The sequence below is a fragment of the Entelurus aequoreus genome, linkage group LG17, assembly GCF_033978785.1.
Source record: "Entelurus aequoreus isolate RoL-2023_Sb linkage group LG17, RoL_Eaeq_v1.1, whole genome shotgun sequence".
Lineage (NCBI taxonomy): Eukaryota > Metazoa > Chordata > Actinopteri > Syngnathiformes > Syngnathidae > Entelurus > Entelurus aequoreus.
Genome location: NC_084747.1, coordinates 4,570,856 through 4,586,921, shown reverse-complemented (window position 1 = coordinate 4,586,921; position 16,066 = coordinate 4,570,856). Strand labels below are relative to the sequence as shown.

The 16,066-nt window shown below is 37.4% G+C and overlaps 2 protein-coding genes across 2 annotated transcripts in view; both read right to left on the bottom strand.

Annotated features, from left to right (window-relative positions):
* Nucleotides 1–16,066, bottom strand: part of LOC133632174 (zinc finger protein 37-like) — a 162,801-nt gene that overhangs the window by 122,953 nt on the left and 23,782 nt on the right. The gene's annotated exons all lie outside the window — the stretch shown is intronic.
* The window catches only part of LOC133632164 (zinc finger protein OZF-like), a 17,637-nt gene continuing 2,214 nt past the window's right edge, over nucleotides 644–16,066 (bottom strand). Inside the window, exon 2 of the mRNA XM_062024441.1 lies at nucleotides 644–5,775. Within this exon, the coding sequence (XP_061880425.1) occupies nucleotides 4,379–5,775 (1,397 nt within the window). The 3' untranslated portion in view covers nucleotides 644–4,378. The remainder of the gene's footprint in view (nucleotides 5,776–16,066) is intronic.

Genomic DNA, 16,066 nt, shown 5'->3' with positions numbered 1-16,066 from the left:
AAATAAACATTTAAAACAGAAGTAAAATACACACTGAAAAAGCAAATACAAATTACCCTAAGAACAATTTGTTAGATAAAAAGCAGTTAAAAAGTTAAAAACAGTTTAAAGTCTCATGGTGGGTTAAAAGCCAGTGAATAAAAATGGGTTTTAAGAAGAGTCTTAAAAGTAGCCAAAGGAGATTACTATTTGTTTTTACATATTAGTCTTGGGGTTATCATCTTTATGTTAAATCATCCTTTGTTATTAATTGGAAGCAGACGATTTATTGAATATTCATCTAAAGTTACGGGGTGCAACTTGTAAGGTTCGACTTCCTCTCGCTCCTTTAAACAGGAAAATGGAAACATTATTTGGCTTACTTTTTTTTGTTTGTTAATGGTCATTATTGATGTTAAAAATTAAATGTTTAAAGTTTCTTCCCTTGTTGTCCAGCAATATTTAGCGATATCAAGTTACATGAAGTTGTGCTATTGGATATGCAGCCAACGAGATATTTATTAATCAAGATTATTAACGACACTAAGCAATGTTTTCCCCAATGCTAAAACACACCAATCAATTGTATATGGAACTTACCTAAAAGGAAACTGCCTGTAGGTAAGTATGGAGAATAAGAAAAGTAAATCAATCATGATCAGGCTTTATTATTTTATTATAAGTTCATAAAAACATTGACAATGTGGTCACTGCAAACTCCATCGTGTTAGTGACTCGGCGCCACTGGAAAAGAGTGACAGGCTGAACACAGCAGCATCTTTTCACTGCACATTTTACAACTACTTAGCAACTCTGATATATATATATTTTTAACCAAGATCTATATTGGAACCATTTCCAGTGAGAACAGTGCATGTATGCGTAATTTTCACTCTGATTCCATAAAAAAATAACTTCTAGGAGTACGTTTGTTTGCCCACCATGTTCTTGAGTCCCAGGCGACAACAACTTGTCATTGCTTCTTTATAAAATGAAACTCTTCGCTATTTCAAACATACAATTCATTGAAATTATCATGGCAGTAGATTGTTATCCAATTGTTGTATCTGCTGGAGTCCGAAAAGTAATAAAAAGTATTTTGTCTCAAAAAAAAGTACACCACATAGCATCACAGGACAATTCCAGTTCCTATTTTTTGTATTAAAACAGGTTAGGTGCTGTTAAAGATAGAGGTTACCTTGTAACTTACACTATGGGCCTGATTTACAAAGATCCGAATACCACGAGCTAAACGGCATGTGCAAACAATAAAATGGTGTGTACAATTAGTGGGTGTGATGCGTGTGATCTACTAACAAGTGGTGTAGACCGCCTTATTTAAAGTAGCTTTTTGCGTGTACTCTACAATAATTTTACCACTCAATCATACACTGCATATTAGTTTTAGCATGATCCTACCTGTCAGGAGACATTATTTATGGGCATTTTAGAAGCAGTGCCATCTACATTGAAACCCACTTTTTTTTTTTCTTTAATCGCTGAAGATAAACGGGAGAGAAGCTGCAATTACTGTGCTCAAGATTCCAAAAAATGCCTACACAAAAAAGAGTTTTCTAATAGGAGATATGGTAATAACATATAGCTAAGTGAAAAAATGCACACCATTAAAAAAAAACACTAAACGACACCAAAACGCATCAGTTGGATTCGCCCCTTAACTCACCGAGCGTGCGGCTATAAAATTATGAAAGGATGTTGCTGATGTCTAATATTTACTTTATCTCAGTGCGTACTGTAACTGTCAGTTTGCACGTACTTTTCAGAGGTGCTAAATAAAAACTAAATAGTGCTTACAAAACGGTGATGAGTGTTGATGAATCAGATTGCGTGCGCTGTATCATATGTGCATCTTCTCTGTTATGAAAGACAAGAAAAGGTTTTTCTTTTTTTTGCATTTTAATTAGTAATAATTGGCTCGTATTCAGTGGCTAACAATGCCCATAGTGGGAGTAATCAATTCTGCCTCTAAATCACTCGAAAAATGCATCCGGAAAAAACGCCAATACTTGGTTTACATCTCGTAACCTGACTATTAATCAAGCATAAGAGATATTGTTATTAAAAGCCCTCGCCGCTAACGCAGGCAAAATATTTTTAGCCCACGCCGTGACCAAAGAGCGAGCTTGTGCAGCTATAGTCTTGACGTATTGACATACTGAGCTGCTGCATCACGATCGCCTCGGAAGATGGTGAAAGTTAACTCTCGATTATAAATTGTGCCTCTCACCTGGATAATAGAAGGCCGTGGCCATAAAACGAGAAGTTGTTCATCTGTGACATTCAACTTATAGCCGCAACAGTCCAGTTGCGATTGATTGAATGCCCCGAGATAGCAGTGTATTGTGTAGTTATATCTATATGGTAATTATTATTCTGTGACTGTAAATTGTTTGCTTGTTGATGCTTTTATTTGTTTCTGTATTGTGTAGTTATAATTACCGTAATTTCCGGACTATAAGCCGCTACTTTTCCCCCTCGTTCTGGTCCCTGCGGCTTATACAAGGGTGCGGCTTATTTACGGCCTGTTCTTCTCCGACACCGACGAAGAGGATTTCGGTGGTTTTAGTACGCAGGAGGAAGACGATGACACAATGATTAAAGACTGACTTTTCATATACCGGTAGGCTGGTTATTTTGATAAAGTACAGGCGAGCACTTTGTATTACTTTGCACCGTTGTATTATTTGTACTCTGCACGAATGCTGTTCGCCATGTCAAAGATGTGAAAGTTTGATTGAATGATTGAAAGATTTATTGTTAATAAATGGGACGCTTTGCGTTCCCAAACAGTCATCTCTGTCCCGACAATCCCCTCCGTGGTAGCAGGAACCCCTATATACTACGCTAATTACACATCAAAACCCTGCGGCTTATAGTCGGGTGCGGCTTATGTATGGAGCAATCTGTATTTTCCCCTGAATTTAGCTGGTGCGGCTTATAGTCCGGAAATTACGGTATATGCTTTTACTTGTAGTTGTATTGAGTTTGTGGACCCCAGGAAGACTAGTGGGTTGTTGTGGCAACCAGCTAACGGGGAACCTTAATACAAATCAAATCAAATCCTCCTAGTATTGTAGGCGTTCGGATAATCGACATTTATTCTGCATATTAATAAAGACCGAGACGCTAAATGGATCGCGAGCCCTATTCCGCTCATTTAGCAGACGCGATCCACTTTGCACATGTTCAGTAGATCAGCTTTGCGTGTGGTATCAAGTTTGCATGTGTTTTAGTGCCGCCAAACCTTTAGTAAATCGGGCCCTTTGTGTGCATGTACAACACTAAAACATTGTCACGGAACAAAGACAATTTCATGATCACTGATGTAAACTTCTGTATTCCAAAAGAAGGAAGGAGAGGAAAACGTAAACATTTATGTTGTCGCCCCCCAATCAGAGAGTTACGCAACTGCTGTTCTTAGCAGCACACTAACTTATTAGAGAATCTGGTAGCATACATACAGCAGATCACTTTTTATGTGTCTTCTCACATATGACACTTTTTACTTCTACTTTTTGACAATATTTTAGCACAAAATGGACTGCTAGCCCAGTCGTTCGAGCTGGATTAGGCTGCGTATCTGGCAACCTCAGTCAGGGGGAGGGGACTACATACCGTATTTTTCGGACTATAAGACGCAGTTTTTTTTCATAGTTTGGCCGGGGGTGCGACTTATACTCAGGAGCGACTTATGTGTGAAATGATTAACACATTAGCGTAAGATATCAAATAATATTATTTAGCTCATTCACGTAAGAGACTAGACGTATAAGATTTCATGGGATTTAGCGATTAGGAGTGACAGATTGTTTGGTAAACGTATAGCATGTTCTATATGTTATAGTTATTTGAATGACTCTTACCATAATATGTTACGTTAACATACCAGGCACGTTCTCAGTTGGTTATTTATGCCTCATATAACGTACACTTATTCAGCCTGTTGTTCACTATTCTTTATTTATTTTAAATTGCCTTTCAAATGTCTATTCTTGGAGTTGGCTTTAATGTAATACATTTCCACAAAAAATGCGACTTACACTCCAGTGCAAATCATATATGTTTTTTTCCCTTCTTTATTATAAATTTTCGGCCGGTGCGACTTATACTCCGGAGCGACTTATACTCCGAAAAATACGGTACAGCAGATCATCACTTTTTATGTGTCTTCTCACATATAACACGTTTTACTTCTACTATTTGACAATCTTTTAGCACAAAAATGGACTGCTGGCCCAGTCGATCGAGCTGGATTCGGCTGCGTATCTGGCAACCTCAGTCAGGGAGAGGACTACAGAATGTTGACCGTGATTGCAGTACCATTTCTGGCCAGATTATTACATATGGCTCCTTTAATACTGTGCAACCAAAGGGGTCATTATGCTGAGTGCTTACTCATGTGCATGACCATATCTCTCTTTTCAACGTAGCTTTTGCCACAAACTGAACAACCAAACGGTTTTTCACCGGTGTGTGTCCTCATGTGTCTTACCATATCTGTCTTTTTCAAGAATCTTTTACCGCAACTGGAACAACCATAGGGTTTTTCTCCAGTGTGCGTTTTCATGTGTCGCACCATAATGGACTTTTGAGTGTATCCTTTCCCGCAAACTGAGCAAATAAATTGTTTTTCTCCAGTGTGCGTTCTCATGTGTGTTACCATAGTTTCCTTTTGAGTAAATCGTTTCCTACAGACGGAGCAACTGAAGGGTTTTTCTCCCGTGTGCGTTCTCATGTGTCTCCCCACGTCTGTCTTTTTTATGAATCTTTTACTACAAACTGAACAACTAAAGGCTTTTTCTCCCGTGTGTGTGTTCATGTGTCGCACCATCATTGATTTCAGATTGAATCTTTTCCCACAAACTGAACAAGTAAATTGTTTTTCTCCGGTGTGCGTGCTCATGTGTATGACCATAGTTCCCTTCTGAGTGAATCTTTTACCACATTCAGAGCAACTGTAGGGTTTTTCTCCTGTGTGTATCCTCGCGTGTCTTTCCATATCTCTCTTTTCAAAGAAGCTTTTGCCACAAAATGAACAAATAAAGAGTTTTTCTCCTGTGTGTCTATTCATGTGTTTCACCATATTTGCCTTCTGACTGTATTTTTTACTGCAGAATGAACAACCAAATGGTTTTTCACCTGTGTGTGTTGTCATGTGCCGAGTCAAATATGCCTTTTGACTAAAGCTTTTGGCACAAACTGAGCAGGTAAAACTTTTTTTCCCGGTCTTCTTTTTGTTGTTCCTCACATCATCGTCACAGTCTGTGTCGCTGCTTGAAGGTTCTTCAACCAAGTCTTCAGCCTCACTATCTGACAGTGGAGCTAAGAGTTTGTCTTTATAGTCTTCAGTCTTTTCAGAGACGACAGTCAGTGGCAACTTGGCGGGATCAGCCTCCTCCGACCGTAGATGATATTTTCTCTCCGGCATGATCCGCAGTTCCTCCTCTTCCTTTTTCACGTGGAGGAAATGCGGATTCGCCTGCTTTAGGGTGGAGATCCCCCCTTGCGGCTGAGGGGAATGTTCTTCTTGATGACCAATCAGCTGCTGGTCTTGTGGTTTGTCTTCAGGGTCTTCAGTCTTCACAGTGTCAACAGTCAGTGGCAACATGGTGGCATCAGCCTCCTTCAGCCCGAGAAGAAACTCACCCTGAGTGACGCAGGGTTCTTTCTTTACCTCGTTAACGTGGAGGAAATGGTTACTCTCCTGCTTCAAAGTGGACATCCCTTGCGGCTGAGCGGAATGTTCTTCTTGATGACCAATCCGCTGCTGGACGTCTGCAGGACAAACACACTTTAGCTTAGACATGATTCTTATGATGTTACTCCTGGAATTCACTACACATTTTATTATATGTACTATATGTGTGCATAGTAGAGAAGTCCGACAATATCGGCAGATAAATGCTTTAAAATGTAATATCGGATATTATCAGTATCGGTTTCAAAAAGTAAAATATATGACTTTTTAAAACGCAGCTGTGTACACGCTCGTAGGGAGAAGTACAGAGCGCCAATAAACCTTAAAGGCAATGCCTTTGCGTGCCAGCCCAATCACATAATATCTACGGCTTTTCACACACACAAGTGAATGCAACGCATACTTGGTCAACAGCCATACAGGTCACACTGAGGGGGGGCGTATAAACAACTTTAACACTGTTACAAATATGCGCCACACTGTGAACCCTCACCAAACAAGAATGACAAACACATTTTGGGAGAACATCCGCACCGTAACACAACAGAACAAATACCCAGAACCCCTTGCAGCACTAACTCTTCCGGGACGCTACAATATACACCCCCCGCTACTCTCAACCCCCCCCACCTCAACCTCCTCATGCTCTCTCAGGGAGAGCATGTCCCAAATTCCAAGCTGCTGTTTTGAGGCATGTTAAAAATAATAATGCACTTTGTGACTTCAATAATAAATATGGCAGTGCCATGTTGGCATTTTTTTCCCCATAACTTGAGTTGATTTATTTTGGAAAACCTTGTTACATTGTTTAATGCATCCAGCGGCGCATCACAACAAAATTAGGCATAATAATGTGTGAATTCCACGACTGTATATATCGGTATCGGTCGATATCGGAATCAGTAATTAAGAGTTGGACAATATCGGAATATCGGCAAAAAAGCCATTATCGGACATCTCTAGTTTTATCAATACTTGAAAAAGGAAAACATTGGATTCAAGAACAGCAGACTTTATGAGAAGTTTAGCACTTTTAAAAATAAGGATGTTAAAGGTTAAGTCTATTTCCCCGTCTGTGAGGTCATCAAAACAAAAATGGCTGCTAGCTACGGGGGCCTGCCGATATTATCGGCCGATAAATGCGTTAAAATGTAATATCGGAAATTATCGGTATCGTTTTTTTTATTATCTGTATCGGGTTTTTTTTATTTTTTTTTATTAAATCAACATAAAAAACACAAGATACACTTACAATTAGTGCACCAACCCAAAAAAACTCCCTCCCCCCATTTCTTTCTGTTATCAATATTCTGGTTCCTACATTATATATCAATATATATCAATACAGTCTGCAAGGGATACAGTCCGTAAGCACACATGATTGTGCGTGCTGCTGGTCCACTAATAGTACTAACCTTTAACAGTTAATTTTACTCATTTTCATTCATTACTAGTTTCTATGTAACTGTTTTTATATTGTTTTACTTTCTTTTTTATTCAAGAAAATGTTTTTAATTTAGTTATCTTATTTTATTTTTTTTTTTAAAAAGTACCTTATCTTCACCATAAATGGTTGTCCAAATTAGGCATAATAATGTGTTAATTCCACGACTGCATGTATCGGTTGATATCGGTATCGGTTGATATCGGTATCGGTAATTAAAGAGTTGGACAATATCGGAATATCGGATATCGGCAAAAAGCCATTATCGGACATCCCTAGTCATAATCAACGCAAACGTCACAAGACACTATTATTAATCACAACACAACAACTTTCAGCTACAGCACAATTGCAAAAGCCACAGCAAAGACAAACAACACAATAACAAAGCAGCAAAAACAACTTTAAGCCACAAAAGACGCGGCCGACACAACGGGAGTGACAGCGGACCACGTTACGGCGATGCATCGACTTCGGGAACACGAGGCATTTTTTCAGATACAAATAAATAGAAGAGACGGATGAAGGAGGCTATGGAAATCAGGAAGCGAGGGGCCTACACCATCAACCGAGATGAGGGAGCATACATGCTTCCGCACACCTGGGATGTCAATTGCTCGCAGAGTGTAATAAAGCAAAAACAAAAGGAAGTTGACCGGATTCCGTGAATGAACAAGGAAGTCGCTACAACTACAAAATAACACCTTCGAAATTAGTTTTTTTTTACATGAAAATAAATTAAAGTAATATAATGAATGAATGTATAATATTTATTCATTAAATATATATTGCTTGTACTCCATCACGTGAAAGAAGTGGTGGTCAACCCAGCCTAGATGGCTGTTATACTGCAAGCAGCCCGCGAACTATCGGAGTACGAAAGAGGCTTAAACCTGCCTGCAAAAAGCAGATATGAGAACATTTTTTAACTATGCAATGGAATACATCCCTATACTTAATCAAAAAAGATTTCTCAAGTGTGACCAATGATTATACACTACCGTTCAAAAGTTTGGGGTCACCCAAACAATTTTGTGGAATAGCCTTCATTTCTAAGAACAAGAATAGACTGTCGAGTTTCAGATGAAAGTTCTCTTTTTCTGGCCATTTTGAGCGTTTAATTGACCCCACAAATGTGATGCTCCAGAAACTCAATCTGCTCAAAGGAAGGTCAGTTTTGGAGCTTCTGTAGCGAGCTAAACTGTTTTCAGATGTGTGAACATGATTGCACAAGGGTTTTCTAATCATCAATTAGCCTTCTGAGCCAATGAGCAAACACATTGTACCATTAGAACACTGGAGTGATAGTTGCTGGAAATGGGCCTCTATACACCTATGTAGATATTGCACCAAAAACCAGACATTTGCAGCTAGAATAGTCATGTACCACATTAGCAATGTATAGAGTGTATTTCTTTAAAGTTAAGACTAGTTTAAAGTTATCTTCAATCAATCAATCAATCAATGTTTATTTATATAGCCCTAAATCACAAGTGTCTCAAAGGGCTGTACAAGCCACAACGACATCCTCGGTACAGAGCCCACATACGGGCAAGGAAAACTCACCCCAATGAAAAGTACAGTGCTTTTCCTTCAAAAATAAGGACATTTCAATGTGACCCCAAACTTTTGAACGGTAGTGTAGGTTGGCACGTTCCCACACATATCGAACTATGATGTGCTCCAGACGCCATTCTACACGACAAAACAGATGAAAACTTGGAAAAGCATGGAGGTCTACAACATCTTTGCGTGCGGCTCGGTCGAGGACATTGGTACCAAGACTCTCCTGGATAATCATGCATCGTTTTTGCCAGGGTAAGGTTGCATTTCATGATTTAACTTTGTGTCTACAGCCATGTTTGTTGACAAACATGAGCTACTGAATGACCATCAGTATGGGTTCCGTTCAATCGATCTACATCCCTAGCAGTGATGGACTTTGTAGAAAAAAGCAACACACCGTTGGAGGATTTATTGACTTACTGTATGTAAAGTTTTTGACTTACTTCTGCAAAAATTGGAAAACTATAGCATAAGAGGTGTTTCACTAAAGTGGTTAAGTAGTTATCTAAGTAATAGATCTCAATATGTGGAAATTAATAAGACTAAATCACAGCCAAGAAGAGTAACTTGCGGGGTTCCACAAGCCTCAGAATTGGGACCTAAGTTATTTATACTTTATTTAAATGATATTTGTTCGGTAACTAATAAATGTAAATATATTATGTTTGCAGATGATACAAATGTATATTGTTCAGGAGAAGACTTGAAGGAAGTGTTGAGGATAATAGAGGTTGAGATGCTTCAGCTAAAAAGTGGTTTGATATTAATAAGTTATCATTAAATGATAAGAAAACTAAATTTATGTGTTATATTTAGTGGTGCAAGGACAAATTGTGACGCAAAATTCAAATTAAATCAAGTGGAAATTGATAGAGTATATGAAACTAAATTCTTGGGAATTATAATTGATCATAAATTATGTTGGAAACCGCATATTGAATATATAAAGGGAAAAATATCTAAATCCATTGCTATTCTTTATAAAGTAAGACACATCCTGAATTTTATATTTCCATATTTAACATATTGTGGTGAAGTTTGGGGAAATGTTTATAAAACAAACATAGACCCAATAATTCAACTTCAAAAAAGCGTAATTAGAATACCGTTTTTCCTTGAATAGCCGCAGGGGCGTTAATTAATTTAAAACCTCCTGTCACTCCGGCGTTTACCGGAAGCCGGCGGGATGGCCGAGCATGCGGTAATTATTTTAAAACCTCTTCTCACTCCGGCGTTTACCAAAAGGAATGCGGTAAATTTAGGCGTGCGCTTTGAGTGTGATGTAAGCATACCATCGTGAAAAGCACATTTAATAAAAAAAAACGTTATTATGGTCTTACCTGTACTTATAAATGGAGTCCATTTGCAGCTCCTTCTGACCAAAAGTATCGATAACTTGGTTATAGAAGTCTTCATTATTTTCTTTCTTCAGTTTTAAAAGTCTCTCTGTCTCGATGGAGATATTCATTTAATTATTACCTCCTGCTTCGATTGAAAGTCCAGTTTAGAAAACTGTTTTATTTTAGATACCGGTATGTAATCCTCCATGTTAAAAGTAAAAGTTCAGGCGAGAAAAAAAAAAAAAAAAAAATCTCTTGCTGCGTGTAGTCACTTCTTCTGCAGTACCGGAAGTCGCAAGAAGGATCACTAGCGCAGCAGCGCCCTCTACCACCAGGAGTTTTAATGACTCATACAGTATTTGACACACGCAGATACGGTATATTAATAAAACATAGCTGCTTAGTGTTCTTTTTAGCATACTGTACCGGTATTCAATAGCTTGGACCTTAAATCCTACTGAATAGCTCTTTATCTTTTTTCCTTTGTGCGATTGCAAACTACTGAAAGCAGCTTCCTCCATTTTGAAAATGAGGACAGGTAAAGCGTCACTCGTGACGTAACGAATTTGACCCGGCAGATGTTCTAGCCATATGCTAAATATTTTGCGAAACGAGTTTGACCCGGCGAAAATTATAGACATGCGATAATAAAATTAATATTTTGCGAAACGAATTTGATCCGGCGTTAAAAATGAACCGGCGATAAGGCCAAGCATGCGTTAATTATTTTGAGAAACGAGTTTGACCCGGCAGTAATTCTAGACGTGCGAATACTATATTCCCTGCGCCAATTCAAGGAAATATGGTAATACACAAAGCATGCTACTATGAACATACCAATCCATTATTCATAAGTTCTAATGTGTTAACATTTTCAGATATTGTGGTTTTAAAAACAATGGAAATTATGTTTGGAGTAAAGAACAACAGCCTTCCAGCTTGTATTCTTAGGTTATTTAAATTAAGAGGAGAAAACTATAATTTACGGGGGATACAGATTTTTGAAATAGGTACAGTAAGAAGGAATATAAAATACAAATGTATTTCAGTTTTAGGAGTTAAATGGAGGAACAAGCTCAGTGATGAGTTGAATACATGTAGTTCTTTGTTAAGGTTTAAGAAAGCCTTGAAAGGTGAAATAATAGAAAATTATAAAATATAGTAATTACTTTCATCCCATTCATTTTTTGAACGTTGATGTTCCAGGCAATCTAAATTTCAGTGAATGTATAGGATAGGCAAATACGTGACCTGTGCTGGCAAAATGAGTCACAATGAGGACATTTTAAAAACTGAGTTATTGTTATTTACACTTTCTCCATCTAAAGACCTTCAAAATGATATATGGTTTGTTGGAATCGGACAGAAAATGACCGAGTTACATCCGATTGAAGTCGACCAAGTTTGAGGGTCCGTTTTGAGAAAAACCAGCTTAAAGTTGACTGTTCCAGAACAGAATGTTCCAAAACAAAACTCCATAGCAACCATACCTTAAAAGTCCTTGTAGCAACACCAAAATTGGTACAATTAAAGTCAAATCCCATGTCTAAAGGAAAAATATATATTCAACTCTATTGAAAACGGTTATGTACAAAAATGTCAACACTGTTATGTCACAGTTTTTTTGTTCACTGGTCAGTTTGTCAGCTGGTCAGCTGTCCGTAATATTCCTGACCAGCAGCACTAAGAAGATTCGCCGACTGCAGTGAATTTAGCGCACTTGCTAAATTCACTGTGTACCCTCTCCACCTTCTAAATCAGGGGTCACCAACGCGGTGCCCGCAGGCACCAGGTAGCCCGTAAGGACCAGATGAGTAGCCCGCTGGCTTGTTCTAAAAAATAGCTCAAATTGCAGCACTTACCAGTGAGCTGCCTCTATTTTTTATTTATTTATTTATTTACTAGCAAGCTGGTCTCGCTTTGCTCGACATTTTTAATTCTAAGAGAGACAAAACTCAAATAGAATTTGAAAATCCAAGAAAATATTTTAAAGACTTGGTCTTCACTTGTTTAAATAAATTCATTAATTTTTTTACTTTGCTTCTTATAACTTTCAGAAAGACAATTTTAGAGAAAAAATACAACCTTAAAAATTATTTTAGGATTTTTAAACACATATACCTTTTTACCTTTTAAATTCCTTCCTCTTCTTTCCTGAAAATTTAAATCAATGTTCAAGTAAATTAATTGTTTTTATTGTAAAGAATAATAAATACATTTAATTTAATTCTTTATTTTAGCTTCTGTTTTTTCGACAAAGAATATTTGTGAAATATTTCTTCAAACTTATTATGATTAAAAAAATTTTAAAAAATTCTGGCAAATCTAGAAAATCTGTAGAATCAAATTTAAATCTTATTTCAAAGTCTTTTGAATTTCTTTTAAAATTTTTGTTCTGGAAAATCCAGAAGAAATTTGTCTTTGTTAGAAATATAGCTTGGTCCAATTTGTTATATATTCTAACAAAGTGTAGATTGGATTTTAACCTATTTAAAATATGTCATCAAAATTCTAAAATTAATCTTAATCAGGAAAAATTACTAATGATGTTCCATAAATTATTTTTTAATTTTTTTCAAAAAGATTCGAATTAGCTAGTTTTTCTCTTCTTTTTTTCGGTTCAATTTTGAATTTTAAAGAGTCGAAATTGAAGATAAACTATGTTTCAAAATTTAATTGTCATTTTTTTTGTGTTTTCTCCTCTTTTAAACCGTTCAATTAAGTGTAAATATCATTAGTTATTAATAATAACATAGAGTTAAAGGTAAATTGAGCAAATTGGCTATTTCTGGCAATTTATTTAAGTGTGTATCAAACTGGTAGCCCTTCGCATTAATCACTACCCAAGAAGTAGCTCTTGCTTTCAAAAAGGTTGGTGACCCCTGTTCTAAATCCATTACGGAATGTAAAACAGTCTAACTTATCCACAAAAATAATAATTAAATGTTCGAAAATCACCTTTTTTCACCAAATATTCCGCTCAAATTACTGTGTGTTGTTTTTCATCAGGGCGCTGCCATGATACCACAATGCACCGCGCGGGGTGATTCAACCAATGAGGGCACGCCTCACAGCGACCGGTTAACAACAAGCCGGATTTGTTTACGTCGGGACAGGTTTAAAAACTCGAATTCTATTGGTTCAGAATGGCGTCATCGGGAATTCCATGCTCATTGTTAGAAAGTAGGTCAACTTGGCGTCACAATGATAGCAAATATGGCTAGGGGGATTGGATTCCCCCTTATTGCCGCGAGTGAGCATTGAAAACACTTGATTTTCTCAAGGAATTTTAACACAGAGGACTAATTTCTGAAGACATACCTCGTACAAAACCTTCAAATAAAGGTGATTTAAGATGTTTTCTTGCTATTTCCATGATTGGGATCGCTAGATTGTGGCTTTATGGACTCATTTTTGTGAAAATCTCAATTTCAACCAAGATAAAATGTTTTCACTTATTTGCCTGTAGCTCAAAATTAGTCGGGTCACATATACCGTATTTCCTTGAATTGGCGCAGGGAATATAGTATTCGCACGTCTAGAATTACTGCCGGGTCAAACTCGTTTCTCAAAATAATTAACGCATGCTTTGCCTTATCGCCGGTTCATTATTAACGCCGGATCAAATTCGTTTCGCAAAATATTAATTTTATTATCGCATGTCTATAATTTTCGCCGGGTCAAACTCGTTTCGCAAAATATTTAGCATATGGCTAGAATATCTGCCGGGTCAAATTCGTTACGTCACGAGTGACGCTTTACCTGTCCTCATTTTCAAAATGGAGGAAGCTGCTTTCAGTAGTTTACAATCGCACAAAGGAAAAAAGATAAAGAGCTATTCAGTAGGATTTAAGGTCCAAGCTATTGAATACCGGTACAGTATGCTAAAAAGAACACTAAGCAGCTATGTTTTATTAATATACCGTAGCTGCGTGTGTGAAATACTGTATAAGTCATTAAATGACTCCCGCCTCCTGGTGGTAGAGGGCGCTGCCGCGCTAGTGATCCTTCTTGCGACTTCCGGTACTGCAGAAGAAGTGAACACACGCAGCAAGAGATTTTTTTTTTTCCCTCTGCCTGAACTTTTAACATGGAGGATTACATACCGGTATCTAAAATAAAACAGTTTTCTAAACTGGACTTTCAATCGAAGCAGGAGGTAATAATTAAAGGAATATCTCCATTAAAACAGAGACTTTTAAAACTGAAGAAAGAAAATAAGGAAGACTTCTATAACCAAGTTATCGATGCTTTTGGTCAGAAGGAGCTGCAAATGGACTCCATTTATAAGTACAGGTAAGACCATAATAACGTTTTTTCTAATTAAATGTGCTTTTCATGATGGTATGCTTACATCACACTCAAAGCGCACGCCTAAATTTTATGGATTCCTTTTGGTAAACGCCGGAGTGAGAAGAGGTTTTAAAATAATTACCGCATGCACGGCCATCCCGCCGGTTTCCGGTAAACGCAGGTGTGACAGGAGGTTTTAAATTAATTAACGCCCCTGCGGCTATTCAAGGAAATACGGTAAGCCTTGGCTTCAGCCTATTCATTTTTCGGTCATTCTTTTTATTTTATTTTTGTGTGCAAATGTGTATGATTGTTAATATGTATAATTTGTGCTGTTATATTGATCACACAAAATGGTTGATAATGATCATATGACCGAAATAAACTCTTTTCATTAAAAAAATTAAATAAAATGTTGCTCATGCATGCACCGTTTACGAGTAACGTGTTTCCCCCCATCTTTGTCAAAATATTACCACAGATGTCAACATTGTATATGTGCTGAAAGCTTCATTTATGCTGAACTCTTTTAGGTTTGGCTCACATTTACTTTCTTTTATTGAGACTCGCCGAGTTGCTGCTTCTCGAAACACTCATGGCAAACATGACACGTAAAATCACGATAATACTTAAAAATGGGAAATAATAAACATTAAAAGAATACCAAACACACCTTTAATGAAGTGATCGCTGCAAACTCATGCATTCTTCGACTCTGTTCCCTTAGACAGGAGTGAGAGCTGCTTTTCTCATCGTTGTTTCGTAAAATCTTGCACTCTTCTGCCCTTCTTGAATACCTCTCGAGGAACTCTGAAGAAACGTTTATCCGTTTCGCAATTTTGAACGATTCTACAGCTGAAAACAACACAAGCATGAGGCATTTTGTCTTTGAGAAAGGCCAAATGGCGCCTAGTACCCATTGAGAACAGAGCTAGCTTGACTACCACGCATACTTAATGGGCTGGACGTGAGCTGGACGTGACGTCAGTAAAATTCAAGCAATCGTGTAATATATTTGAGGAGGTTATAATCCTTTCCTAATCTTATATACATATATACATATATGCGCACGCGCACACACACACACACACACACACACACACACACACACACACACACACACAGTACAGGCCAATAAAGACTATTTACATTGTAGATTGTCACATCAAAACTATGAATGAACACATGTGGAGTTATGTACGTAACCAAAAAAAAGGTGAAATAACCGAAAACATGTTTTATATTCCAGTTTCTTCAAAATAGCCACCCTTTGCTCTGATTACTGCTTTGCATACTCTTAGCATTCTCTCGGTGAGCTTCAAGGGGTAGTCACCTGAAAGGGTTTTCCAACAGTCTTGAAGGAGTTCGAGAGAATGCCAAGAGTGTGCAAAGCCGTAATCACAGCAAAGGGTGGCTATTTTGAAGAAACTAGAATATAAAACATGTTTTCAGTTATATCACCTTTTTTTGTTAAGTACATAACTCCACATGTGTTCATTCATAGTTGTGATGCCTTCAGTAGCAATCTACAATGTAAATAGTCATGAAAATGAAGAAAACGCATTGAATGAGAAGGTGCGTCCAAACTTTTGGCCTGTACTGTATGTATGTATATACACTACCGTTCAAAAGTTTGGGGTCACCCAAACAATTTTGTGGAATAGTCTTCATTTCTAAGAACAAGAATAGACTGTCTAATTTCAGATGAAAGTTCTCTTTTTCTGG